At 51.5% G+C, this 27976-nt stretch overlaps 2 protein-coding genes and 1 long non-coding RNA gene across 10 annotated transcripts in view; 1 reads left to right on the top strand and 2 right to left on the bottom strand.

The window, feature by feature from the left end:
• Positions 1–49: 49 nt before the first annotated feature.
• On the bottom strand, positions 50–22369 carry LOC115334847. Of its 8 annotated transcripts, none has more exons than XR_005931276.1 (4): positions 22226–22369; positions 7125–7383; positions 2034–2116; positions 50–985 (listed from the first exon to the last, which is right to left on the bottom strand). It is a non-coding gene; the product is annotated as an uncharacterized LOC115334847 (long non-coding RNA). The 8 variants fall into 8 exon arrangements; XR_005931277.1 differs by having other exon boundaries at positions 7125–7218; XR_005931275.1 differs by lacking the exon at positions 22226–22369 and adding an exon at positions 7991–9793.
• FGD2 (FYVE, RhoGEF and PH domain containing 2) overlaps positions 21261–27976 on the top strand; it is a 26712-nt gene continuing 19996 nt past the window's right edge. The window contains exon 1 of the mRNA XM_041119677.1: positions 21261–21985. The gene's annotated coding sequence lies outside the window, so the exon portion shown is untranslated. The remainder of the gene's footprint in view (positions 21986–27976) is intronic.
• MTCH1 (mitochondrial carrier 1) overlaps positions 26134–27976 on the bottom strand; it is an 11849-nt gene continuing 10006 nt past the window's right edge. Inside the window, exon 12 of the mRNA XM_029999553.2 lies at positions 26134–27881. Coding sequence (XP_029855413.2) covers positions 27807–27881 — 75 coding nt within the window. The 3' untranslated portion in view covers positions 26134–27806. The remainder of the gene's footprint in view (positions 27882–27976) is intronic.

Here is a 27976-nt window from a genome sequence, read left to right as displayed (position 1 = left end):
ATCCCAGTTCACCAGCCAAGCTCACTTCAAGGCAGTAAAAAATACACTGTTTTAAAAAAGTCAAAACAAGTTTATTTTCACAAGAGAATATCTCCAGTAATATTTTATTCATGGCTTCCAGCTCACAGAGTTTCACTGCTTGAGATTCTCTGCATTAACATCAATGCAATGGAGGGGGACTGAACTGATTTCATTTGGGACACACAGGATTAGTTCTTTTCTAGGGGATACCTCTTAAATATGAAGTGGATGTGCCACTCTGTTCCCATGCTCATGGTGCTATTTTGGTACCTTCCAAGCAATTTGCGGGTAGGAGCCCTGCCCCTCAGCAAGCAGCTAGAGGATAATAATGCATCTAAGAGGACCAAGCTGTAGTTTTGCACAGCAAGTCGCCAGGACTGCTGAAGAGCCAGATTTATGGAGAGAAGATTGCATTCCTTCGCCCACTAGACACTGCGGCATCCCCACCCACCAGCTGTTGCCCAGCCTGAGGAAGTCACGTCCCAGCCTTGCTGCAGCTACACCCCATCCCGAGAAGCAGAGGAGCCTTAAACAAGCTGCTTCATTTTGAGGAGTCCCATGGCCCAAGCAATCAGGTCTGGGTCTCCCTGTGTGTTTGCTCAGGGTGAAATCTGAGGGGTCCAGTTTCTTTTTGCAGCTCTCTTCCTCCCAATTCATCTGAGAAGGTGTCCTCTGCTTGCCCTTGCTCCCTGATGTCTCGGATCTCACGCGTTTCCCTGACAGTGAGATGGCAGTGATAATGGCCTGAGATGTCCTTCAGTCTTGAAGACCTGATGCAGCCCTGATTGTGTTACAGCTCCACTCACGTTCTTGATCCTACTTACTTTGGAATATGGCAGAGATATAGTCCCATCTGCTCCTAAGAAAGAGAAGAAACAACGATTCCCTGTCCCTTGCCGAGTGCCAGAGCTCTGAAGCATGCTGTCTTCTCATATGTCTGTTGTCAGATGACAGTGCTACCTGCCTGGGAGAACCCAGAAAGATTAGGACTTGCTCACATCTCTTCCTTACCTGTCTCCCCTCTAGGACGGGCTGTTAGCCTAAATCATCAGCTTATTCTATGTAAATACACAGGACCCCTAGTCTCCTCACCAGAGTTTGCATATAAGTGAGTTAGTTTGATATGGATTATCAAATCAGAAAGGACCACCCTCTAACTCTATACTGTGGGAGAGCTGGGAACTTGTCCAAAACAGAATGCACTTCCTGAGCAGGGGCCAACCAGCCAAATCTGATCAACTCCCATGGCTTTGAGTCCACAGACTAAGCTTGACTAACTCTTGGATCTAGTTCTTAACCCAAACTTCAGAACTGGGTGCAACAAACTTAAATCGCAAGCTCAGATCTATCCTCTTTGTACCAAAGTATCTACTCCCCTCCAGACTTGAGGACAGAGCAGAAAAGAACAGCACATTTAAACCCTTTACAACTTGAGCCCATCGCCTGCAAAAAAAGAATAGAATTGAACACCAAGAGCTGATGCGCTAACTCATTTCATTGTTTCTCTTGCACCAATGTAAGAGAGGTAGATTTTCTGTAAGTAGGTGGCTCCGTGCTCATATGACTGAAGCACAGAGCAGTCCCTGGAAGAATGCAATCCTGAATGCTATAAGAGAAGACCCACTGAGTTGTTCAACAATGCCATTGCTGTGTTTTGGGATCCTCAACAGAAAGAAGTGATGCCTCAGGAGCTCTGTGGCTGAGCCAGTCCTCCAGTGGTTTTGTTGCTCTTTAAGGAAGGCAATAGACTGTATAGTTATCACCTGAAATGGGATAAAATCCCTCCCACCAAACTATACAACCTACTACCTCACCTCCACAGAGCAGTACAGAGGTCTAGCCTGATTCATGGCCGTATTGCTGGCTTTGCATTACTTGCACCACCTGCCTCCACGCTTGGAGTAGAAGTAGATGAAGAGAACTGAAGACCTGACTGTCTCCTTAGGAAAGACAGTAGATTGTATAGTTAGCTCAAAGGGAGGATAGGACTCCACAACTATTCAATCTACTACCTCAGCCTCAAGGACAGCTTGCGACCATGGCAGTCTAAGGCAATGAGATGATCCTCATCCCGGCATCAGCTGCTCTGTGCCTCCTGTGAAGAGAAATGCATGAAAATTCATCAGACTTCATGATGTTAGGGAAAAGGAGTCTCATACCCAACCTTGTCCTGGAGCATCCTTTCCTTCTTTACACCTCCTTCAGTACACTTGGACTATACTTAATCCTTGGCAATCATGCCGTCTGCAAACCTTATGCACCCAAGGGTTTACAGAAGCAACAGCCCTCCCCTTTGAACCCAGGGCCATACATGCAGATAGCACGGCTCTCGTGAAACTGCAATAATGCCGAGTAACATGCAGCCAGGCTGACATCACCTCTTGAACACACAGCATATCTAGAACAAACCTGCCAGACCAGATAAGAGAATCCATCAATTTAGCTGCTATGCACTCCAGGGAATTGAGCAGATTAGAAATAACTGAGTACAAGGAAGCTTTTAGGCTGCAAATGTAATGGTATCGAGTACATCAAGGCAGATCTCATTTCCTAAACAAATGAGTGCAACATGCAGGCTTGGTGTCCCTTTAATGCTATAGCATAGCCAGGCAATATTAGCATGGATCTGAGACAGACTGGCTTCCCCCCAAGCCCTTGGCTCACCTTCTGAGAATTTTTCGTTCTCTGTACACCCAAATACAGATGCAAGGTATTAAGTTGGTAGTTTAAAAGAAACGTGTGAGGTTCTTTTGCAATGAGAAAGAATTCCCCTTGAAGATTAAAGAAAGCCGTAACAAAAAGGGAGCCACCAGTAGCGCATTAAGCGGGCTGCGTGTGCAGCACAGCAGAGACCCAAAGGAGGACTTCCCATGAGAGCTCAGCAGGAGGTGTCCCCAGCCTCCCCAGACATCTGCTGAGCATTATGGTGGGACAGGCAGTGGCTAAGGCAGAAGTCCCCAAAGGGACAAAGGCTGCCTAATGCTTTGTGCTTCCACAGCTAACAGGCAACAGCCTAAATAAGTGAGATTCCCAAAGGTTTGGTGAACTATTGTAGCTGGGATCCTTGAGGTGAGAGTTTAGGATGGCCTGGGGTACAAGGATATCTTTGCAGCAAGGTTTGGAAAGTGTCCCTGTTCCTTTGCAGAGCTGTCCAGAAGTCCTTCTCACTGGCATTCAACACAGTCCAGGCAATTCTCTTAATTTCCTTTGACAAACTCAGCCTTCACAAGGGATGACCTACTGTGCCAGACCATCTGGCCCAGGCCTCTCCTAGTGTGACAGGGTATAAAATGTCAAAAAATCAATGTTCCAGGACTGATTTCTATAGCATTTAAGTACCCAGCCTATCCACAGTGCCAAGCACCTTGCATCCCAAACAGCCTTCTGATGGGAAATATTATTCTTCCTCTTTTATCGGCATAGAAAGTGATGCACAGAGGTTGCACATCCATCCTTAGCGCATGCAACACCAGCCAGAGCTTCACCGAGGTTACAATCAGGCGCAAAGGTCCATCCAGTCTGTCACAGGTCACTCTGCCTCCTCAGAGACAGAAGTATTATTTTAAAGTGTTTCAGCTTCCCAAAAATTAAGATAGTGCCACAGGCATCAACCAGAAGGGATCACGGTGGCAAGAAAGCCAGCAGTCGCTGCAATGGTAGGGGACTGGGGAAGTGGGTGGCCCAGATGATCGCATCAGGTGATACCTATAGCAGAGGACGCTCATCTTCTCTGAAGAAACTCTTGGCAACCGACCTAGAGGAACAATTTTTCCTGTTTCCCAGTCTTATGGCTTATATGATTTTAAGCATATAAGCAAGATATATTTAAGAGGTATTTAAAAGGTCACTCTTGATACCATTGCAAAGAATAGGCGTTTGGGCCAATATCAAACTGTGGGTGGGAAATTACATTAAATAACTCCTAGTTCACACAGATCTAATTATACAGGGAGAGAAAAAAAAATCCCTTCTGACTTCTATAAGTAATTCTGAGAACAGGAGATTTAATTATAATAATTGTCTTAATGAGTATAGGTTTTGGGAATACCCAGCTGCTGACTCTGCAACCCTGATCTTGCCAGGATCCATGAAGAAAGGAGTCAAACAGGAGTATTTAGAAATACTGTGCCCGGTAAGGATCACTATGACCATCCTACCCTTAGTATCACTGTCACACTTGTTTGTGCTAGGCGCTATACAAATTGCAACTACAGCAAGACCCTCTCCTGGATGGCTTGTGGTCTAAATATCAAGACAAAAGATGGGAAAGAAGGAGAAGCAGAGAGGTGACCAGATTTGCCAAAGGCCACACAACAAGTCCATGGTAAAGCTGACACTGGAACCAGCCTTGGGAAGTCCTGCTCCAGTCTCTGGTCGCATTGCCAGGGCAATGGTTTGCCTGGGCCAGACTAACCAGGTTAGGGCAGGTCAACATCCACCTCTCCCGACTATCTTAGAGAGGGAAAAAGTGATGTTCCGTTTTAATATCTGCAGGAGAATCATAGATCCTGGGAGAGCGAAGATCACACACATACTGGATAACAGCTCAGTGGTAAAACCCCGCCGGAGTTTCACAAAGAGGCATTATGAATAAGTCATATATCCATGCAGCCATAAGATATATGCAAACTGCGTATCTACCAAGATTTTCAGCAAAAATCCCATGGCAATTGCCAAAGTGAGCTGCGTTCCAGCTCTGCTCTGCTTTCCAGACACGAAGCCTTCCCTTCTAGCATATCGCTGCTGAAGCATTAAATTTACAAGTGCCTGAATGTGATGTAGCTATGCAAAATCCTAGATAAAATAGCCAACAGGGTCTGTAGGAGTCAGAAGTCTATACCCCAAAGCCTCTCACTGCCTTCTAAGTTATTTAAGCCCAGCTTTTGAAGATTTTTGGATACTTGACTGCTAAGAACTCGACCTCTTTCAAAAACACCATTTTCTGTGCAGACCTAAAGGTAGTGGCACTGCAATTTTCCCTCCCCAGATTCATAGCAGTCCTTCAAAACTAGCCAAACTTGATTTTTATGTAAAAGCTTGGTCAGCCTCTGTGAGAGACTGCAGGAAGGTCCCCATGCTCAGAGCATGCCACAGCAGAGTCCTGCTGTCTAGAGGTGCTTGGAGGGGTGAGAAATTGGCAGGTAAAAGATGAATGTGTTTCTTCACAGCAAGATCCTCCAGGCTGGCAAAAAAATGGCATTTCCAGTCCAGCTTTCAGACTCATTTTTGGGAGGGAGAGGTGACCTACAACTGTTCTTCAGTTAGCAGGGCTCGGGGCGGCTCGTGGTAACCAGCCGATCAGACCCCCAGCAGACAACCCAAGCGGGTGCCCCCCCCCAAATATCGAAGCATCTGCAGAGCAAAGATGCCCGAGCATGGCCAAGTCTCTGCCTTTAAAACAGGGAGGCACGGAGCCTGCCTCGGAGAGTAGCTGGAAAGGCTCCGAAGCTTTGAGGAGCTGATCTGGTTTATTAAGGAGCACTGAATGAAATGGAGGAGGGGGGAGGAGGGAGGAGGAAACCATAAAACAACAAAGTCGCTCCTTTAAAAGCAGACACTGCTTTCAGCCTTTGTATAGCCACAGTCCCGCGCGTCGGTGCCAAAATGTGCCAGGGACAGGCAGGACTTCTCAGTGGGAAATCAGGGCCCCGTGTCTCTGAGAGGCTTTTCAGCCTCCTGGAGCACGGGCTGGACTGGGGCAGAACCAGCCCCGACCAACGTGAAGCCTGCATGCAGCCAGCCGGTTGTGTTGGCACAAAATGGCTGACCGTCGGCCATTTTGTTTCCTTAGCTTTGCCTGTAGGGAAGCCGGTAGTGACTTCATGTCCTCACCTCGCCGCGTTGCTGGAGTGGAAAAATAAAAAGCAAACAGGCCAAAAAAAAAAAAAAACCCAAAACCAACCCCCAAATAAGCGAAAACAAAAAGAGATGGGGAAGGTTTTCAATAGCTCCCCAACGTTGCCAGGGCGTGCGTCCACATACAGCACCATTCGCAGCTACATGACTCTACTGGCCAGCAGCAAGGAACCCGCTCACAGAAGAAGCAGCAGACGGCCCAAAAAACCATCTTGAACGCACCCTGTGCCACTGGAAAGCAAAAAAATGACATTTGCCAAACTAGCCATGAGAACAAGTTGCTTTTAACTTCTCACACGCCAGGCAAACCTCTCAGAAAAGCAAGGCCAACCGTCTTCCCAGACAGCCGATCCTGGAGTCAATATTAAAATATCACGCTTCGAAAGAGTTAATCAAAGGTGCTGCAAATAGGGAAAGGGAAATGGAAGTAAAAATATTTAAAGTTCATTCCTTTAACAGCCCCCATGTCTCAGCAATGCTTTCCTCCACGCTCTTTTAATGACGTGGGTAGTATTTCATATCAATGTTGTCGTAGCATTTGTTTATTATTAAACAATTAGCAGGTATCTTAATAAATAGCTACTCATCTGTTAGGGGTTGTTTTGAGTCCTATCAGATGTTTATAAACATCTGGATCATCACTAATGAATCTGGTATTGTTATCTATAATATATGCATCTATAACCTGCTTGTTACACGACTTATCTTTTATAAATCCATTATTAAAGGTGGCCACAAAGGTAACGTTTTTTTCTAAATGTTCATGAATTTTTCCTTGTAAATTAGCATATAATTTACACTCTCCTGAAGGAAAAAAAATCCCAGAATTTTTGTCATAAAAGTGAAAGAGGCGCTATTGATATTTCATAGAGTAATTTCTCCAAAATACTAAAAATCAAGAGATTTAAGAGAAAAAATATCTTTTTGGTTTATTTTTATCTGTTCCATACTCAATTCTATAGGTTAACTCAAAAAATCTAAAGAAAGAAGATCCTTTCCTGTAATACTCTATAAAACTCTTCCATAATACTGTTTTCCTTCTTGACGTTTAGTTCAAAAGCTGCTCACGAAAGGTGTGCAGGTAACGTCCACCCCTACCATAGATTTGGACCAAAACATTTAATTTGCAATGCAAACTGCCCGCCCAGCACCCACACATGCAGCCTCGGCTCCGGGACCACCATTGCCCGTGCAATTCTCTACATTGTCCGTTTGTAAGCAAGCCAAGCAGATATAGAGGCAAATACCTTTCTGTGCAAGAAAAGCGATTTCACCTCTTTCTGCTCTCCTTCCCAGCTCCTCTCTGAAAGTGTCTGCTTCTCTCCAGATGTCCGGGCAGTCCTTCAAGGAAAGGTAGGACGATCACCCCAACACCGATGCCTTATCAGATCCCGATCCACCCCCCCATGCAACTGGACAGAGATCTGCTCCTCCGAGCGTCCGTGAACGAAGAGACGTGACTACTAACTCCAAGACATCCAGGCTACTGAAGGAAACGCAGAATCACTTAAAAAAAAAAAAAAAAAAAAAATTCGCTTTTATTTGGCGCATGTTCTGGTATTTTTGCCATGCTTCTGCGCAAAATTGTATGGTAACGCCACCAAGTTCCCTTAAACTTTCAAGGCATGTTACTGTTGATGGCGTCTCTGTCGTGTATCACACCTTAACGTGTGCAGGATACACACACTGGTGCAGTAAACAGCTTGTTATCACAGTACAGCTCCATCCTTGTAAGAAAAGCAAGGGCTTAAAAAGCCAAGAACAGCTATTTCTTTTAATATTTAAATTAAGATTTTGTATTCCTGAGATGAAAACTTTCAAGGCAAGAAGGCAATAAACAAATCAAAAATCCCTAAAAAAAAATCCTCCGGATCACGTCAGCTAAATCCAGGCACTGCCAGATCAGTGGAAAGGTCAGATCTCATATTCACCAAAAACAAGAGGACACACAACAGGTTAAAATGCTACCGTCCGGCAATGACCGGCTCTAATCATACCAAGCCGATGTGTAAAACCATCCGCCTGTCCAAAAACAAATTAGACAACAGTGCTCTCTGGTACTTTATAAATACAGAAGAAAGGAGGGCTGTTTTATTGAATATAGCGAACAAACCTTTCCGTCCAGCTATACCGTGCAGCCCCGCGACTCTGCATGCACCGAGTAGCCTTACGCTGCTAATACAAAAGCTCAGTTTGGCAATTCCAGGCATTTTCAGTGCTCAACATACGCCAAAACTACCCACTCTCTGCCTCTGACTTTGGTCTCGTTCCAAAAGGTCCTTTTTTTTTTTTTTCTTCTTTTTTTTTTTTTCTCTCTCTCTTGCTACAGCCGGTGCCACGTAGAGACGGGAGAGTTGGGCTCGAACATGGCCGCAGCCTCCAAAAAAGAGCCAAGTCCCAGCGTCCTGGCTTCCCCCTTCCAGACGGAAAACAAAATGGCCATGCAGCAGCCATTTTGTTTGCTGCGGGATGGGAGGGAGAAGGGAAGGGAGGAGAGACGCAGGCCAGGCGGGAGCACACGGGAAGGATGGGGGGGGGAGAGGGAGGGAGAGGGGAGGGCGTCGATTCGGCAGGAACCCAAAAGCTCTGCAGCGATGCCCGGGCGCGTCCTCCCTTCCTCCCGCCGGGGCTGAGCTGCCCCGTCCAGCCCCGCGGCAGGACCGATGCGGAGGGATGGACACGGGGTCGGCTTTTCCAGCCCTCCCAGGCCGGTTGAGCTTGAGTCGTCCGGCCTGACAGGGGTTACGCTTCCTTCCCTGGGCCTGGCTGGCACCTCCATCTGCCCGCTGGCACGGGCAGGCTCCTACCCGGCCACCGCTGGCACCGCAGGGCTCGGGCTCTGCGAGAGCTCCTGATGGGAGCCAGGCAGGAGAGCGGAAACCAACCCGGTAACGTCAAACTCCTGAACTTCCCTGGGCAGGAAACGGTGTAAATAACACCCGCGGGGAGGGGGAGAGGAACCCGGAGCAGGCGGGGAGGCCTTGGGGACGGCGGCTCGGCGGCAGCGTGGCCTCTACAGTCCGGATCCTAACGGCACCTGCGGCGAGGAGACCCAGGGAGGAGCGATCCAAGGTTTCCTCGCTCGCTTCTGTCCGGACGAGCCTGCCTCGGAAACGGTGCCACATGGCCGAGGCCTGTGCAGGGTCCGGGCTGGCCTGCAACGACGCCTCTCTGCTCTCAAAGCACGCCTGGTACCTGCCCGTGACGCGGGGTGCAGGTCTGTCCCTGCCCCTCCGAGCACGCCGGCAGGAGCGAAAGGCTGTGCGAGCCGCGGAGGACGGGGCTGAGCCGCGCTGCAGGCCGCGGGGCTTGCAGGCAGCCCTGCCGGCCCAGTGACCGGCTGGCTCTTACCAGCAGTACCTCACACCTGCAAAGCGCTTCGCGAGCTCCATGACTTTTATCTGTCTCTATGCCCTTGCACGGACCAACACCACAACCGCCCGTCCAGACAGCACGCCTACAGCCTGAGGGAGCAGAGAAGCATTTCACTCGACGCTTTTCTCCCTAAAGCACAGGGCTGAGCTCCTAGTTAGCAGCCTTACTGAAGAAGCCAACAAGCTGCATAGATGAATCCCACCCTCCACCACAGAGGTTAAGTCCCTTCAGGTCCTGACCAAAACCAGACACGAGGTTTTTAGAGCAAGGCAAGCACCTCACGACCTTGTGTGAGAGTACCCGCCGTGGGAAGACCCTTAGGACCACACAAATCGAACACCTCCTGGGCTTTCTGTTTCTGTAGGTGAGACAAGAGGTGAAAATCAGGACTATTCCCAGGATTTAGGACGGGTAAGAGTTCCCAGTTACAAGCCCTATCTCTTAAGGATGCAGGGAAGTGGAAATGCCAAAACCTAGTACAGTTTCAAAGCTGTTACAGATCTTGTAGGAAAATCCTGTAAGGAAGGTTCTTAATTGGACAAGGCACTTTGTGGCATATTCATGTGGGATAAATTTAAGCACTGGAGGCTGGACCTGCTAAGCTTTATCTAGTCAGTGGGGAGGGCAATTTCTCTGCAGAATAACTCAGAGCAGAAACATAATGCCAACATCTTGAATTATACTGCGAAGAAACCTAACATTTTAAGATTTTTTAAATTCTATTAAAAAAACTGCTTTTTTTTATTGCAGAAAATAACTTTCTGCAGAGTAACCTAAGTCCTCCAGGTGAAAATTGTTATGGATTTATTGCTTAGTAATTGGCTGTGATTGATTAGTCTTATTAAAATGTCCCTGAAAATAAGCATCACCTGTAACAAATTCTATCAAGTGCCTGCTCATCCTAACTTCTCATATGGGCTTGGTGGGGAGCTATATGACCTCAGAGGTAGGTTTGTGCGCTTCATATTAACCTTGCAGTTTGGGAATTTTGAAGGTATTTGAGAGATCCAAGTCAGGTTTATTTTCATAGGATTTGGGAAGGCAGGGCTCACTTGAAAAACCTAGCCTTTGCACTGAAAGAATATTGTATTTCTTGTGCAATACTCTTCCAGGAAAAACATCAAGGCAGCTTGCAGAATAAAGACCAAAGGGCTCTAGATGCCTATAGCTATAGATCAAAAAATGGCCACATGCAGGATGTCAGTTTGAAGCTAGGAATTGAGAAATAGTTTCAGATGCTCTGGCACCAATACTGTCTTCTAGAAAAACCCTGACTAACTGAGGAACTTTATTTTTATCCTTGTTCTAAGTGAAAACTTACTATGAACAAGGCAGGACGAGATACATTTGCAAGACGGTGTTTTGCCTTTCCCAATAACAGGGGCCCTAGATCAGCTAGGCAGCACCTTCCTGGTAAGTCCTGAGATGGAGCAATAGGGGATTAGGGACATGCATGGGGCTGGGATAGTGAAGATATTAACAGCCCACACAAAATTGCATATAGCCCCTCAGCACTAGTTGCTTATTCAATGCGTCTTAGTCAAATGGGAGGGGGGGGTGCATGGGGTGAAAGATGGGAATATGAACTCAAGAATAAACAAGAGATGGGGTGTGCTTGTTGGGAGGCTTATTAGCATGGAGGGGAAGGTATCTGACTGTATAAGCAAAGGAAAGGGATCGCAAATGCACAGGTTTTGTGGACCTGGGTTACTGAGAGAGCTCAGATGGTTTGTGTTAGGAGAGGGAGATGTCCTTTGTAAAGCTCCAGCATTTTAATTGTACTCACAAGGGAGAAGTTGCTGAGCAAGGGGATGTTTTTGTAGCCTCCAATGTGGGCTGCTGTGGGCTTAGTAAACTCTTGGTAGATTAAGACGTGGTCATGAAAGGAGTCCCTTCTCTACAGGACAGGCCACTTGCTCTTGGTGCTTTCAGATGCTGCTGCTGTGGTCTCACCAGAGGTCTCATTCAGGGCACACTCTTGACATTGCTGTTCAAGCTTCCAGTGTTGTGAAGGGCTTACTGCCTGGGCAAAAGCCGGCTGAAAGCCAGGAGCAAAGGATCGGTAAGGCACATGGGCCCATACTTAAGCCCCAGGAGACTCTCTTCCTCAGGGACAAATCATTGAATGCCGGAGTTGGTTCTCATTCTTCTACACACATATACTTGCTGCCAAGGATTGTCATTTGATAGTAGGTAGGGCAAAGCATGCTGTCTGACTTCAGATCAGAGCTGTGTGGGGAGAACAAGACTTCCATTTCTGATCTGTTTTTGATCAGGACTCGTGAGAAAGGGTCTGTGATGCTGTCATGGGTCTTGCAAGCCAAAGAACTCGATCTTGTGCTTTAGCTCTGTTTTTTCCTACCACATTGGAAAGCTGTGGAAATCAGCTGCTCATGATCATGTGTTTGAGTTGGTGGACTTCCTCAGCATCAAAGCTTCCCCTCTGGCTGTTTGCTGGAGTCCCTTCAGGTCATCCTTCTGGTCTATTCGCATCCCAGTGAGCCCATACAAACATAGCCCCACCATCATCTCTCACATGCTCTCTCCTCCCTGCACTAGCTTTTTTGCTTCTGGTTCATGAGATTTTGAATGGATGAAAATGTGAGTAAGAAGCAATGGGATTTTATTCATTTGCTGATGAGAAATACTTTCCTTGTGAATGGGGAGAAATGGCATTAGCTTTTGCCCTTAGTTGGTGCAAGGATGTGGGTGAACTAAACTGTCTTCTCTGGGTATATTTGGATGGAATCTTTTCTTCTCCAGGTTTGTCCAGCAGCACCTTTCCCCACCAGGCCTGAGCACTCTCTTGGGAGTCTTTAGGACACCTCCATTTCTGTCTCAGGGGAACATAAGGCGGCAGCAGCAGCAACAACAAAATCATTTGGGAAGGAAAAAACAGACTTAAGAGCTGCATTGCTGAGCTCCTGCATCCAGTCTTAGTGAGTCACTTTGCCTCTGTTTCCTCCTTTGGGAGATAGATACTCCCTACCTGGAATGCTGAGAAGGTTAATTAGTTAACGTACGAATTAACTGAATGTGCTTTGAATAATGGCATTGCTTGAGGCAGTAGATCTCATGAAGGTCTAAGTCTAATACTGGCTTTAACAAGGGTGGGCTCCCAGTTCTTATCAACTGGGAGACCTTGTCCTCAGCCAGAGAGAAAAGAATTGAACTTATCTGCATTATTCATACTGTTGCCACAGCACATCTGAAGCACAAATGGACAGCGTCCATCCAAGCTCTTCCCTGCCTGCTTCTCCCATCAAGGCTGAAGATGAAGCTGACTTTCTTCTTCTGACAAACACAGCCCTGGGGCTCCAGACCAAGGAAGTGGAGAAATCCAAGCTAGGGTTTGTGACATTGCTAGTCTTTTTGGTACATGCCCAGCGCTCTGTTTGTGACCCATATCCCACCTTGCTCTGGAGGACTGCATGTACCCAGGGCAGCTACTCCTCTCTCTTCCAGAAGATGGATGGTGGTAGGGAGCACTCTGCCTACGAAAGTGAGGGGTGGCTTCAGTTTCCACATCACTGGGACACATCCCAAAGTGGATTTGGAGCGGCAACTGCAATGAATCCCACAAGCCAAACTGTTTCAGACTTTAGCCAGTCCTGAGCTCATCCCAAGGCCATTTCATGCAGTTTCAAGCACCTTCTGTGACTACAGAGGCAACTGAGCAGTGAAGTCACAGCCCACAGCGGAGGCTGTAACCTAGTTCTGAAAGGTTCCAACAAAGATGTAACCTCCGAAGCTGGTGGAGGTTGTTTGTCTAACTCGGGCATGAATACAGCAATCCATCTAGAGCCTGCACTTCATCAGGGTGCCAAAAGTTACCCCTTAAGAGTGAGATTGTCCCTAGGCCATCCTGTGTGGGCTGGATGGAAGATGAATTGTGACGGTTGTGGTTGCTCAGGGAACTGAGGTCGAGTTTGATTTCCAAGGGTGAGACTAAATTCTTCTTCCACTACAGTTCTGCAAGCTCTGAAACTCTGCAGGTTTAGCTGGGTTCCTCCCCAGCTGGAAAAGAAAATGCAAGGCAATGTCACAGCCATTTCTTCTGTGTCACATTTATACAATGCAAAGGCCTAATCTTAAGAAGCTGAAAATCATAATTAGGCAGGCAAGAACCTACAGTCTGAAAAATGCATCTTTCTTTCTAGTCTAGTCTGAAGCGTGTATTGTATTAGACTCTTAAGGGCTGAGTTTTCAGAGCTGCATTTTCAGAACTGAACTGCTGCTGAAAGCAGGCCCCCTAAAATAAGCAAGATTAGCAAATGTTCCCACCTCCACCCGTTCTGACGATGACACCAACAGACAGATTTTCATCACCCTTTTGGCTGAGCCCTTCTGGAACTGTGGACACATTTTCTACAGGCAGAGTTCTTTACAAAACTCCCCTTTTCCAACACAGAAACTATACAGATTCCTAATTGCAGCCAAGTTTGACCACAGATACCATAACACAGATCCATCTCTCTTCCCTCTTTGTTGATGCAAAAATGCCTTGGAGAAATAATATCAATATGTCTTTGCTAATTGATGCTGTTGTGTTGGCTTTGACCCATCAGTTGATTGGCCATCCTCAAATGTCATTTCCTAAAAACAGTATTTTTCTGCTTGTTTATCTTCCCTGGCCTTGTTTGCACACAGCCACCACCCAAAAACCTCTCTCTGTCCAGGGAGTAGGATTTATCGCCTCTGTTTCAGTAGCAGCAGAACACAGAACAATGTAGGGCCTATGCAAACAAGTACTGCTGTTTTCTTTTGCTTTTCATTTATTTCTTAGTGGTAAATCAGTGCATTCCAAAACAAACAAAAATCAGAAGATTTATGACCCAAAGAGCAGTCCAGAGCAATATAATAGGGGCTGAAGACAGGTTGCATTTAGAAGTTAAGCAACAAGTACCCCCGAAAGCAAATGAAATGTTTAATCTGTGACGCATACCTCAAATTGTTTCTGGCCGGTAATGACGTTTTGGCACTCTGCAAATGGCAGAAGCTCAGGTGCCTGGATCACTTAACACTACACACAGGAGAGATCTGGGCTGAGTATATAAACTGCTCCGGGTAGGGACCATCTTTATCTTCTGTACGGGGACAGCACTTAGTACAATGGATCCCTCAAGACACTCCAACAACCAAATGTGACACAAGTAAGAGCCAATATAAGCGCAGGTTGACACAGTTTCAGTATACAGGACACCAGGACTGGGAATTATAACTCTTAGATTTTGTCCTGACTCTGTCACCAAGCTTGACCTTTCAGAAGACCCTAAAGGACCATGCAAGCTTGAGCCACTGCATTGCGAAAAAGCATTGATCCATACACCAGCTCCTCCTTTGACTTCATTTCAGCCCAAGCCGGCACATTGGCCTGGCATTTGCAAGACAGTGCAGAGCTGCCACGTGTTTTTTGCATACTTGGACAAGATTGCCAAGGAAAAGAAGGTGGAACAGATCCTCGGGATCCTGCACCAGCACCTATCAAATTTAACCAGCATTCTTACAGAGCAGGACTGAAAGCCCAGTCCCTTCCGCAACCACGTGGGGACTGTATAACCCCTACTCAGGATCCCATGTGATGAACAAGACTTTACAAGCCTGGCAGCTGAACATAATCCACCTTTACCTGCTTGCAGTAAAGCTGAGCTCGGATGAGCAGGCAGTGTCTGGAAAGCTGAGCTTATCAGTGTGTTACAAAGATCACTTTGAACAAAAGTTCAAAGCCCTTTGGAGAAGATGCCCGCCCTCCCTCCAAAGAAGCAGCTTTTCCTGGGCTTGGTCCTGCTATTTGCAGCAATCGTAGCTGGTTTGTTGGCTGCAGCTCTCCTGGGGCTCCTTCTGGCCTGACCTACACTGCTGAGCCCGGCGGGGAGAGGGAACAGACGCCGTCACGGCATCCACGGCTCAGAGCAAGCCTTGTTCTCAGCCTGCCTGGAGTGGCCGTGGCAGACACAGATAAAAACAGTGCCCAGGGGGCATCTGCCTGCAACGGGGTGTGCGCTGTTGATGCGCAAGGATGAACAGATGGGTTGATTACACAGGGAGAAATGGACACTAATCGTATCCAGATACACCAGCTGCAGGATTTCCTCCTGAGCCCTAAAGGACAGGAAGCCCTTACCTGCTTCGTTATCCTGTCTCTGTTCATTAGCCCCTTCCCCCGCCCTGGGAACCACATCTCGGCTAATCCCCTGGGCAGGGGAGGGCCCAGACTGCAAAGCTGAGATCCAGATGGGAACTCCCACAGTGCTCAGGCATGGCTGGATCCAGCCCCAGGTCAGGGGCCTATCCTGGCTGTCAGCTCCAGCACAGCCAGGCTCCACCGGCTCAAGTTTCCCGACTTCGGGAGCTCGTTGCCGGACTCTTCTTTTGCCGCTGCCTCTCTGAACAGCTGGGAAGATTTCAGGACTAACGAGAGCAAGTTGTGCAACAAAGACTGTGTTGGGGTTTGACGTATCGTGAGCCTCCACGGCTCTGCTGAGATGCAGCTGCTTCTGGGGTGGAGTCCGGTGTGCGTCGAACAGCACACGGCTGATGGAGCCAGGGAGCGAAGAAGCTTTTGCAGATTTAAAACAGAAGAGGCGTTTCCCCAGCAGGCTGTAGGATAACTGGCCAGGCTGAACTGGGAGGTCATGTTGGAGACCTTATCTGTATTCTTATTCCTGGGAGATGGAAACACGCCGAGTGGTTGCGTTTCATCGCCTGCACAGTGCCAGCTTGGAGAAAGGAGCAAAACCCTCCTAGACCCTTTTATCCATGTCCCTTTGTATCCATCCCAGCTCTCTTCAACTGCAGTGAGGAGCTCCCAAGGCAGCGTGGCTGGAGGGATGGTCCCAGATGTTCTCCCTGTGTGGCTGCTCAGCTCCCAGAGTCTTGGCCCAACGCTTCTCCCACAACCAGGAGCCCTGGGAGCAGACGTGCAGAAATTGAAGCTGTTGATCACGTTGGTATCATCACTCGCCCTGACTTGTGGAGTCTCCACATGAGGAGTGCAGCCTGCTTGAAAAATGTTATAACCCAAGCTGTTGCTCCGAGTTGGGCTTTTTAGGACCCTCTTTCCTTGCATGCCCAGGGTGCCTCCATTCCTAGCCCTCAGGCTTGTGTTGTCAAGCTCAGTGCTAGCAAATTAGCCTGCTCCCATCCTGCTGCCTGCTCCCAAGCCGTCCTGGCTCCACATGCCAGGATGCCACGTGCTGCCCCTGCAACCTCCATTCCCCTTGGCAGAGCCAGTGCCCAGCGCCGAGCAAGCCAAGACCAAAGGAGAGGAGAACTGCTCCCTGAATTCTTGGTGTTACTCCCAGAACGTCCCTGCCTAGCCAAAGCTGCTTCAGGTCCCCATGCCTGGCACTAAAACATCAGCACGTGCCATACCACGAGTTCAAACCAGACCCTGAAGATCCTGACTGAACAGTCGACCAAGTCAAAGGTGGCCGTGGCTGCCCTGCAGAACCCTCAAGCTGGGAAGAGGAGGAAGAAGCACAACGCTTGTCATGGTCTTGCAGGTGAGGAGAAACCTCCTGCCTGGTCCTGCATGGGCTGGGGCTGCCCTGGAATGCACGGCCATCTACCCTGGCCTCGTCCTCGGTCCCCAAGCCCAGCAGGACAGTGACACTGATGTGCTGGCAGCAGCCACAGGACAGAACAGCACCAGTGGGAATGAACGGGAGAGGTGCTTGCAAAGCCACTGCCCCACAGCCTGGCTACGTACCTCCCAAAACCACAGGGTGTTACATACAGGGTGATAGTTGGTTGTCATCATCGCAATAATATAATACCTACCTCTGAGACTCCACAGACCTCACTTTATGCAGCATGTTGGTTGTGCCCTTTGCTGGGCTACTTCTTCTCTTACATTTTCTGTGGCCAGGACTATCTATCTAGTGAGTGACCCTAGCATGCCAAACCCAGTGTGCATTAGCCCTACGTATCTCATGGGCTTTCCAACTGCAAAGCCAGACAGCACAGCTCAGTGCCCATGAGCAACCCTACAATAACAAACCAGCCGCCTCGCTTTGTCCTCCCAGACCTCACCTTTCGCAGCAGCCAAGTAACATCAAAGATAAACAGTAGCTATGAGCAACTCCACAATAACAAACTGGTACTACAGAAAAAAAGTGGAGGGAAATTAAGAAATGAAAGAGGTGGCAAGGAGAGAAAAAAACTGCAGGAAGGAAAATAAATTATATGTTGGTTCTTCTGAGGATCAGCCGTGGGGTGGTATGGAGGGTGAATCAGATCTGGGTACCTCTGGATACGCTACGTTCTCTTTGGTGCATGAAGCTGCTAGCATCAGCTCTCCCTTGGATGTGTTTCTACAAGGATCCCGTCAAACTTGTGCCCCCAAATCCATTGGAATAATTAGTGGAAAGGCTGAGGACAGAGCCTGCAAAGGCCACATTCAGTCTCCCTGCCTTTTACCCCCTGTATCCCCACCAGAAGTGGTCACGGGAGTGGTGAAGCTGATTACATGGATGGTCCAGCATAGGGGAAGCTGGTCCCCTCAGGTCTGGCCTGTGGAGACACAGCACAGCCTTTCTGCAACTGTAAATCAGGCAATTTTCACCAATGCAAGTTTTCCTCTGAGTTTTGCTTTTTTTTTTTTTTTTTTTTTTTTTTTTTTTTTTTTTTTTTTTTTTTTTAAAAAAAGGAAAAAGAAAAAAGGAAATCACAATCCAAACTCTGCCTTGGCCAAACCTGGCCCTTTTAAGGAAAGGAAATTTCCCAGAGCCACCCTCGAGAAACCTGGAGGCCCGATCCTGCTCTCAGGAATGTCAGTGCAAATCCAGAGTGGCTCTGCTGACTGCCGGGGGGTTATAGCAGCTGAATGAGGCTCAAGCCTTGGAGAAAATCTCCTGGTCTCCCGCCTGGAGATGGAGCAGAGCTCGCACCAGAGCAGCCTGAGAGCAAACTCGGGATTCAAAGGCAATAAACAGCAGAAAGATCCAACTCCCAGTTTCAAGAATTCGTCCTTTTTGCTGAGCCATGTTCTGGAAGCACGAGCCCTATTTTGCTGCGAGCTGTGTGGAATAAAACAGCTGCGTCCCTTGGCTGGATGGCTCTTCCAGGGGTGCCAGATGTTTTGCTTAGGACACGTCAGAAGTGTCTTGCTTGAGTTCAGACTTTCTCTCCTCTCAGGCTGCCCACTGCAGAGACCACTGGAGCTTCAGTGGGTTTTTTTATATCTGCCCTCCACTAGCTTTTCCCAGGGAAGCAATAGGGATTGGGAGCAAATTGGGAAAGGTCTGGTTTCACCCCAGCCCGTCTGTATAAATAATCTGCAAGGAGAAAGCTGGACTGATGAGCAAAACACTTGTGCTGCCTTCTCAGGGTCTGGATGTAAACCAGTGTGTAAACACACTCTGTTGAAGAGGGCATCCCAACACATTTTGGGGGTCAGACCCCCACGAATAACTGACTGCCCCCAGCTCCCACAGCACGGGAGTTTCAGCTTCCAAACCAGCTGCGGGGTATTGTGAAACCTACCTACGGCTGTGCTGAACAGCACACCAGCGAGCAGCAAGGTTCAGAGCCGGACCCCAGCATCTTGGCTGCCAAACTGGGCTGCACGAGGCCACGCAGCTCTCTGTTGGACTGGGAAGATGCACAACACCAGGGACAGCATCTCTGGGAGGCAAGGGACAGGCAAGGGGTGTCCTGGAAGCACAGCCGAGACGGCCAGCACAGACTGGTGGGTCACGGAGGCAAAGCGGGGCCAGGGTGTTCGGGTGCTTTGTGGCCAGTTTACTGTAGGGCCATGCGTCACTCACTGAAAGAGGGATTTTTTCAGAGAAGGGAGGAGGAGGGGGGAAGCCAGGCAGGGGGGGAAGGAGGAGAAAAAATTTGGTGAAGGAGGAGGGGTGGCTTTCATGGCTCCCGAACGCCTGCGAAGTGTGCAGCAGCCGAGAAGGAGGACCCTGCCCTGCAAACAAGCTGCTTTTGTTGCGTCCCAAACGGGCCTAAATTAAGTTTGACAGAAAGAGGGCAGATTCACACACGTTGGGGCCAAAGCCCCGGGCTCAGTTACGGCCAGGCAGACCTGGAGAGCTTCGGCACGGCGGTGCCAAATTTCGCTTGGGTGCGAGGGGAGAGGCGCGAACCTCCACGAGGCAGGAGGCACTGGGTGCCCGCAAGCGGCCCCATCAATCGTCCCGATGCCTTCGCAAAACAGCTTCCTCCCAGGAGCACCCGGCTCAGTCCTTCTCCAAAGCCTAAAGGCCGCCATCGCTCCGGGAAAAGCAGCCGCCAGCCGCTGCCGGAGCGTTCCCTCGGCCAGCTTCGCCCGCCGGGGCCGGCAGAGCCTTCCGCCCCGCTCCCGGGCATCTCCCCAGCTCTGCTGCCCGCCCTGGCACGCCGTGCCAGCGTGAAAAACAAGCCAGCTTCTAAACAGTTAACGCTGACAAAACCAGACCGCTTGAGTTCCCTCCTTCCCGAATCGCTCCTGGTGTAATTCACCCCCCCAAAATGAAATAAAATTATCCTCCTCCTCTGACCTCGCCTTGGCGTCCTCCCTCCCTCCCGTCCTCCCTCTCCCTCCTTCCACCCTTCCCGTGCCCCCACCCTGCGCTGGCACGGCCGGCCGGGAGCACGCGTGCCCGCCGGTCTGCTCGGCAGTAGGAGCTCCCACCACGTTAGCTGCGGCTGCCATGTTGAATTGCAAATCCGACATGATTCGACATATTTTTTTCCCCCCTCGGCGGTGCCCAGTGGGGAACTAAAGAAGCACCCGCGCGACACGCACCCAGCCCCGGGTGGCTCTCGGGGACATCCCGGGTGGCGGGGTGAGGGCAGGGAGAGAAATCACCCTCCAGTCCTGCTCCAAACACTGCATGTAGGGACCTGTCTATCTGCTATACATCCCTCTCTATAGGAGACCGATTTTAAAGTCGGATGTTTTAACACCAAGGGCCGGAGGACTCGACGGGAAGGGGTTTCGGGGAGAAGGGAGGTTACAGCAACAACAAAGCGACTGAGCAACTGGAGGAACAAAACGTTATTTCAAATCAAAGGCAAAAAAACCCAACCGCACGAACGAAAAAAAAACCAACCCAAAATTAAGAGTGAGGTTCGATTTCGTACCAAGGCAGCAAGAGAGACGCACCGTGGAAGAGAGTGGTTTTGTTGTTGAGTGGTGGCTGGATTTAGCTCCGCTTATCCGGACAATCATCGGGGAAGGATCCTTTTCCGAGAAAGGCCAGTTTGAGTGAGACAGCTTTTTTTTTTCCCTTCTCTCGCTCGCTCTCTCCCCTTTCCTTCTCCTCGCAGCTCAACGCCAAGAAATGGGCGGTGCCTGGATGCCAGGCTCCATCCGAACGAGACACCCAAGGCCAACGGAGGCTGGCACAAAGGCGAGCTGGCAGGAATTCCTGCACTCGGAGCCGCACGCCCGCGGGACGAGCCCGCCACCTCCCAAAAAATCAACCTCTGACACCGCCCGCTCCGGAAAGTTGCCCCGTTGGGCTCGAAAACGCCCCACCAGGCTCAAGCACGGGGGGGGGGAGGGAAAGGACAAGGGGAGGAAAAAAAAAAAAGCCAAGACCTTCCTTTGCATCGATGCATGTTAAACAAAAGGCCTGGGGAGGTGGATTATTTTTTTTCTGCCTCCCTGGGCTCTTTTTCCCGCCTGCCCTTCGCCCTCCTCCCTCCTCGCACCCTCCGTCGCCGGCTCACTCGCCCGCCGCCCCAGCGTCCAGGCAGAAATGAGCCCTGGGCTCCCTCCTTCCTGGTTTTAGCACGACAGGAGGCGGCGGGTCCTTGAATAGGAACGCACACACCCAACACGAGAGGGATCCGATGGGGGGGGGAGAAAAAAAAAAAAGGACCAAAGAATATATATATACAAACAACAACCCACCTGCCATGGAGGAAGGTTGGGAGCAGTCGCCGCCAAGGGGGGGCGGATCGGGGGTGGTTTGGGTGCCAAGGGGTATTTTTGGCCTTTTTTTTTTTTCAGCTGCCCTAGCACCTGGGTCGTGCCCATTGTAAAAGGGGAGTCGCGGCGGGTTGGGGAAGGGACCGGAGAGAAGGGGGGGGCGGCCGGCGTTGGTAGCGCTGCTGGGGAGATGCCAAAAAAACAAAACAAAACACGTTTTCATTTTGTCTGCACCAGCCTGGGCGCAGGCGAGCGCGGGAGAGAGGGAGGGAGAGGGAGGCGCACGCCGCCAGAAAGCCGCCGCGCTCAGACGCGGGCCTGCGGCCACGTCCCTCCGCAGCCGCCCCGGCAGCCGCTCCCGCTCCCTCGTCCCCCTCTCCCTGCCCACCCGGCTTCGCCTGCCAAGTCCGAGTTGGCACGGCTCCCCCGGCTGCGCCGAACAAAGCCGTCACCCATCCCCGAGCCGGCGCTGACAGTAAGCAAAGTGACAGGCGCATCTTCCGCATGTTAATCCAAACGGCGAGAAGGCGAACGAGCGGCGGAGGCCCCCCCCTTGCCATGCACGCGCCCCCCCCCCGCCGCCGGCCCGCGCGCCCCACCCTTGGCACCCGCCGGCCCCGCCGGCCTCGTGCGGGGATGGCGAGGCCCCCGCCGGCGGGAGCACCGAAGCCTCCCCGTCGGCGAGGTTTAAATCGAGCCAAAGCCCCGCTCGGCGGGCAAACGAGGCCACTCGGCATCTGCTGTACCTGTTCCCGCTGCCTTCATCTCGCCTTGGAACCGTGACAAGAGCGCACTCGCCTCTGGTGGGCTCTCAAAGCCGCGGGTCTGTAACCCTTTGCAGGAAGTTGGCACCGATCCCAGGTAGGACTTTACTCCCCGGCTCTCGCTCTCTCCCCCCACCTCCGCCTCCCGCTCCCTCCCCTCTGCTCCCCCACCCATCCTGTCCCTTGGGCCCCTCTCGCGTCCCCCAAAACGCCACCCGGGCCCCCGCTCCCCCTCCGCCGCTCGCCCGCCTCGTCGGCCGGGGGGCAAATCGGGGGGCGGCCGATCGCCGCCGGGCGCCCGCCGAGCCCCACGCGCCCACCGCTCTTGCACACATACCCTTTAAGGATGACCTGGGCAAGACAGAGAACAACAACTTCCTGCTCCGGCTCCCTAAAACGCCTGTTTCCACGCAGGGGTTAGGCAGCGCGGCGAGACGGGGGGAGCTGGGAGGAGGTTTGGGGGTTTGTCGTCATTGAACCGTGCTTTTTTTTTTTTTTTTTTTGCCTTTTTTTTTTTGCCTTTTTTCTTTTTTTTTTTTTTGCCTTTTTTCCTTTTTTTTTTGCCTTTTTTCTTTTTTTTTTTATGCTTTTTTTTGAAACATATATTTTTGCCCGGCAGCCCAAACCCAACGCGAAGGGAAAGGGGGGGAAGAGAAATCAAATGGGAAGAGAATAGCTCCAAGTCGGCAGGACAATGCACGGGAAACGGGGAGATTAGCGTAGCTCTCAAAATCCATCACGCCCGCCCCGTTTCTGAACCGTTCGCCCCCGCGCCTCGTCTTTTTTAATTCTCCCAGCTCCTGAATTATTCCAGTCCACGAGCGGGAGGGGAGCGCACAGTCCGGAGTCCCTCGGAGCTGCCAAGAGCATTGCAACAGGAAAGAAAGAAAGCGAGAGAGGGAGAGCCAGGCAGAGCCCTCACAATCGAGCAGCGAGAAGAGCAAGGAGAAATTAACATCCAATTAGTGCCGTGTTTAACGAGGGAGACAGAGGCGGCTGTTGTTTTATTGCCCTGTTCTTTTCAGGCGCATCTGACAGGCAGCGGGGAAGGCACCCCTGCTCCAAGTGACGTCATCATATTTTATTTTTTAATTATTTTTTTCCCCCCCTTTTTTCCCCCCGTCTTTCCTCCTCCAAGTTTCGCAGAGACGGTCTCTGCAACTCGGCCAGCGAAATTTGGGACTTTCTCGCATTCAAGCCGCAGTCTCCCCCCTCCGCCTCCGGCCTCCTTCCCCCCCCCCGTCCACCGACACCAACCCCGGAAAAACAAACGCGCCAACCCACCCCAAAGTCTTTGTTCTTCCAAAAAAAAAAAAAAAAAAAAAAAAAGGGAGAGAAAAAAAAAAATAATAAACGTTGGGATCAGAGCCGGAGGGAGCCCGGAGGAGGTTTCTCCGTGTGCGCGTCCGAGTGCGTGCGTGCGTCTGTCCCCTCTCCCGTCCCTCTCCCCAGACGGCTCGCTCGCCTTGTAAAACTTTGCAGCATGTGACGCTGCTCCGGCCTCCTCTGGCAGCCTGACAAGAGCCGCGCCACCCGGCCGCAGAGCGCAGGCGGCTTTTAAGGGAGAAACTCCATTCCTAAAGATTAGAGAATTAACACGTTTTCAGCAAGGGACGGCGCCTCGGACAACGGCTGCTGCGGCAGCGGTGCGGACCCTCGCCACGCCGGCCCGGCCATCGGGTCGCGGCAAGGGGAGAGAAGCCAAATCAAGAGCTGGGGAGACTTTTCCCCCCTTCCCCGGCTCGCCGGGCCTCCTGCTTCTCCCCCGGGACGGGGGGGCCCGGTGCCGTGCGAGCGCCGAGGGAGGCGTGAGGGGGCCACGGCGGCCGCGGCGAAAGGCATCTCGGCCGACCCCGGCCGGCCTGTGCCGCCACCTCTTTCCTCCAAGGCCTGGGGTCTCCTCGGGGTGGGATAAAATGCCGCCGGCTCCCCCCGGGAGCACTGCCATCCCAGGGGGGGTACGGGGCGGCTCAGCTTGGGGGGATTTGAGGGAGTTCTCCCCAAAAAAGGGCCCGCGTCAGGCAAGGGGGAGCGCGGAAAGCAGCTCTTCCCCTCCCTTTACAAGCCGCGAGTGATGGACGGAGCCGCCACCGCCAGCGTGGCAGGTCGGGCCACCGCGCCGAGCTTTCCCGCCGTGCCCTTTGTGGCCTTTTCTCCTTGTTTCCAGCCGGGATTTCCCTTGTCCGAGGCGGGGCGACTCCAGCAGGACCCGACTCCTCCGTAACCTCGCGCTTCGGGCGAAGGCCGTCACGGGGGACGGGGCCACCCCGCTCCCGGCAAGGACGGGGCTGCGCAAAGACGGGACGGTTCCAGAGCCACCGTGCCGCCAGCACCTGGGTCCGGTCCAAGTCCCCACCCGGAGAATTTCCTGGCACCAGCCAGTCCCACCTTCCCGGCGGCAGGATCTCCTTCACGAGGGTTATTATTTTACGTATACATTTTTTAAATAATTATTTGCCTACGTGGAGCTCGGCGCTGCAGGAGAACGGCGCAAACAGCCTTATCGAGGGCAGCCGTGCCGCAGGGGCACTTCCTCGTGCGGGGCCCCCTCCATTGCTGCCGGGGCTGGCGGGGGCTGCCCGGGGCGGGGGGTCTGGCAGCCAGAGACCAGGGTGACGGGCACCGTACAGTCATTGCGAGAGGTTTGCTGGGCTGCTTTCCTCCTGGCTCCGCAGCGGGGAGAGCGGCACAGCCGGGAGGGGGTTTGGTTTTAACTGAAGGGTCCTTAGCAGGACGGCTCTGCAGGGAGAAAGGGAAGGATGATGCAATGGGTCCAAGCCCAGCCGCACTTTCCCTGGGCACAAGGGCTTCACCAGCACCTCGTTGCTCCCCAAATCCTGCCAGACCCAAGCATCCGGGCCCTGCAGAGAGTCAGGGCAGCCTTGACCTGAGTTTCCCTCTCCCGGCTGCAGCCGCTGCCTCCCTTCTCCCCCCGGCAGCTGGGAGCAGATGAGGCCAAAGTCCCGGCAATCTCTGTTTTCCACTGAGGGCTGATAAACTGCACGGGCACGGAACCACAGCCATCTCCACCCATCCCGGTTTTGTGCAGGAGAGAGTCAATATTTACACCTAAGTTTGTTTCCTGGGCAGATAGGGGAGTGCTGGGGCTGTGTGTGGGAGAAATCCCTGGCTCCATCCCAGGCGCCGGACCCAAACCTCCCCCTACATCCCTTTATTTGTTCCCCCGACCGCAGGTTTCACCCCAGATCCCCTCTCCTGCGGGTGCTGGGCTCTGTCCCCATCAGCTGTGCTAAAGGAGCACCAGCTGCGGGGCTGAGCACCCGCTAATGGAGCAGCAGTTTAAGGGAGGGGGGTGACCAGCCAGGGTTTGGTTTGTCTCCCTGCCTGTTCCTGGTGTAGACATTGTCCCCATGGCGGAACACCTCAAATGCAGCATAGGATAAGAAGAACCAGGGTTAGAAATAGGAGGAGGTAAGGAAATATTTAATCATCCTATGATTGGCAGCCCCTGCTTCAAGGTTAGGCAGTGCACTGAAAGCTTTGAAACCTGGTTTTCATTTAAATTGACCAAACACTATATTCAAGTGTTGCGTTTCCAACAAAGTTTGTGGCTCCCAGTGAACTGGGCAGAAATTGCTGGCAGGATGCTTGCTCTGGTGCAGATTTAGGTAAATTCCTCAAAGGAAAGGAAATAGCACTTTTCATTGCAGTGGCTGCAGCCAGGCTGCACGCAGGGTGTAGGAGGTTTTACAGGCATGTGACCAGCAGAAGGTGGCCTTAATTTTGAGGGTAAAGGCACACGTTCCCGTGCAGGCATTGTGTGATCTGGGAGATGTAATGCCCGGTGTTGGGGTAAGGCAAGAAACCAGCTAATGTAATAAAAGGCCACTCAGTAAGGATCCTGCGAGCCATGCGGGGGAGGATGGAGCGGCTGAGCCCACCCGACAGCAGCAAAGGGTCTCCATCATCCCTTCCAGAACAGCTCAGGGTCAGTTTTAACTCCAAATACCTACTTTCATGTATATTGTTTCAAGCAGCCAAGCCCACTGCTGCCTCCACCCTCACTCCAGGTGCACCCAATGCAGTTTGCTCAGCCTAAACCTGCCGACCTTCCATGGAGGTGAGGAAGATCAGAGGGAATCTGAGTTTGTAACAGCTGGTGTAGCCCCTGCTTTGGGGAAGAAACCAAAGGAAGTGCCTGTCTTTAACTAAAACCTTCCCTGAGTGAGGAAGCCTGTTATGCAGAAAAAATTAACACTTTTTAAAAAAAGAAACACCCAAGAGTTGTTGTTTTATAGCTGTATTTTGGAGCATAGTTAAATCCTCTTTGAAATAATCTCTGGTGTTAGGGAACAGGGCCATGCATTATTTAACTTCTGCTAATGTAACATTAACTGTATGGGAGGAAGGGAGGACAGACAGGACAGACTTCACAACACCAAAGGGAGCTGGGTGGGAACCGCCGGTCCCAGTGTGTACCAGCGCTGTCCCGCAAGCCCTGGCTGGGAGGTGTGGATCAAACCCATCTGATGGAGGAAAACCCCTGTGCAATGGATTGGGGTCCCCAGTCGACCAGGATGAGATGCGACCCCAGCTGCTGCTGCAGCACCACATGGGAACCTGCTCAAGGACCCCAAAACCCCTTCCCAGGGAGTGCAGCAACACCTCTGTGCAAACGACTGCTTCGTGGGGGAACCAAAACGGGGGAAATCTGCCTGGCTGCCACAACAGCACAGACTGGTGCAAAAAAACCCTCATCTTGGGAGCTGAGGATAAATCCTGCCCTGCTGCCACCGGTAAGCCCTGCTACACAAGGGCCAGCGGTGCTCCCGTGTGCACAAGGAGCCCTTGACCCTAATGCTCGTGAGCCTTTGGCTAGCGCAAGGTTTATTCCTTTATTCCAGACAGCAACGGACTGAGTGCCCCTCCTACAAGGCGAACCCTCCTGTGTAGCTATTAGCAGGACGCTGCCACGCAGCAGCGCAGCGCTGCAAGCGCGGCTCCGCGTCCATCAGTGAAGCGGCGATGCTCAGGTTTGGCAGGAGCCCGGCAGGGCTTATGGTCCTGCTGGCTGGGAGATGCTTGTGCGATGCAGTCGTCCCACTTCAACCCAGGATCCATCTCCCCTGAGAAATGCGTACAAGCTGCCTGCCCAGGGTACACCCAGCAGCTCTGTTGGGTGTATCCTAAATACAGCCTGTCCTGCTGCAAAAAGCCTTCCCAAAGCGGTTACCATCTGCAGCACACATCCCTCCCCAAGTGCTCTCTCCATGTCCAAGTCCTAGCACTGCCCTGGAGCCGAGCCGTACCTGTCTCTTTGGGACTGTGCTGTTCTCTGTAGTGGGACTCGTGTTTCCCTTTTCTGTTTTGATACTATAATTTCCCTTTCATGCCCATGGGAAGTGGTGTGCTCCCTAGTGTTCAGGTACTCTCAAAACCTTAAATATGGGTCGCAGGATTGATCTCACCCAGGATGAGCCACCTGCCATGCAAACGTTTGCCCTCTCCAGAAGAGATGAAGCAGGAGGCTGGTCAGCCGGCATAGCCTTCCCAGCAAGGTGACCTTGGATCTCTTGTTGCTTCTCAGCTCAGGCAGAACGAAGCAGTCTTTTGTCCCTGCATCTCTGGGCTGGCTCGTTTAGTACCTGGACATTTTCTGGTTTCCCAGACTTCCCCAGTGACTCCAGAGCTACAGCCTGGACCAAAGAGACAAGACAATACCCTTCTGTGCTCTCTGCTACACGTCCTGCTTGAGACAGCCATGAGGATGGAGCTTTGGTCCAGCTGGAGCCTGAAGCCAAATCTCCAGAAGCCAACTTGTTGCTGGCCTTGCTGGAGAGGAGGTGTCTTGCTCTGGCACCACGGACTTCGGATCGAAAAGAAAAAATATACACGTATCGAAACAAGCTTAGGGTTTCTTGAGGAGTCCGAGTTCATCACCGCTCCCTGCCGAGGAGTCAGTCGACGGGGAAGCAGGCGGCTGGCATGGGCGCTCTGCGGAAGAGCAGGCTGGAGCCGCGGAACAGCTGCCCCTGAGGAGCAGAGAGAGCACAGAGTTAGGGTCTCAGCCGTGCTGAGACCTGGCTGGGGAATTGCAGCTGGTTTAGCAGGGACTGACTCGTGCCCT

The sequence above is a fragment of the Aquila chrysaetos genome, chromosome 24 (assembly GCF_900496995.4).
Source record: "Aquila chrysaetos chrysaetos chromosome 24, bAquChr1.4, whole genome shotgun sequence".
In the NCBI taxonomy this organism is placed as follows: Eukaryota; Metazoa; Chordata; class Aves; order Accipitriformes; family Accipitridae; genus Aquila; species Aquila chrysaetos.
This window is presented reverse-complemented; position numbering and strand designations above follow the sequence as displayed.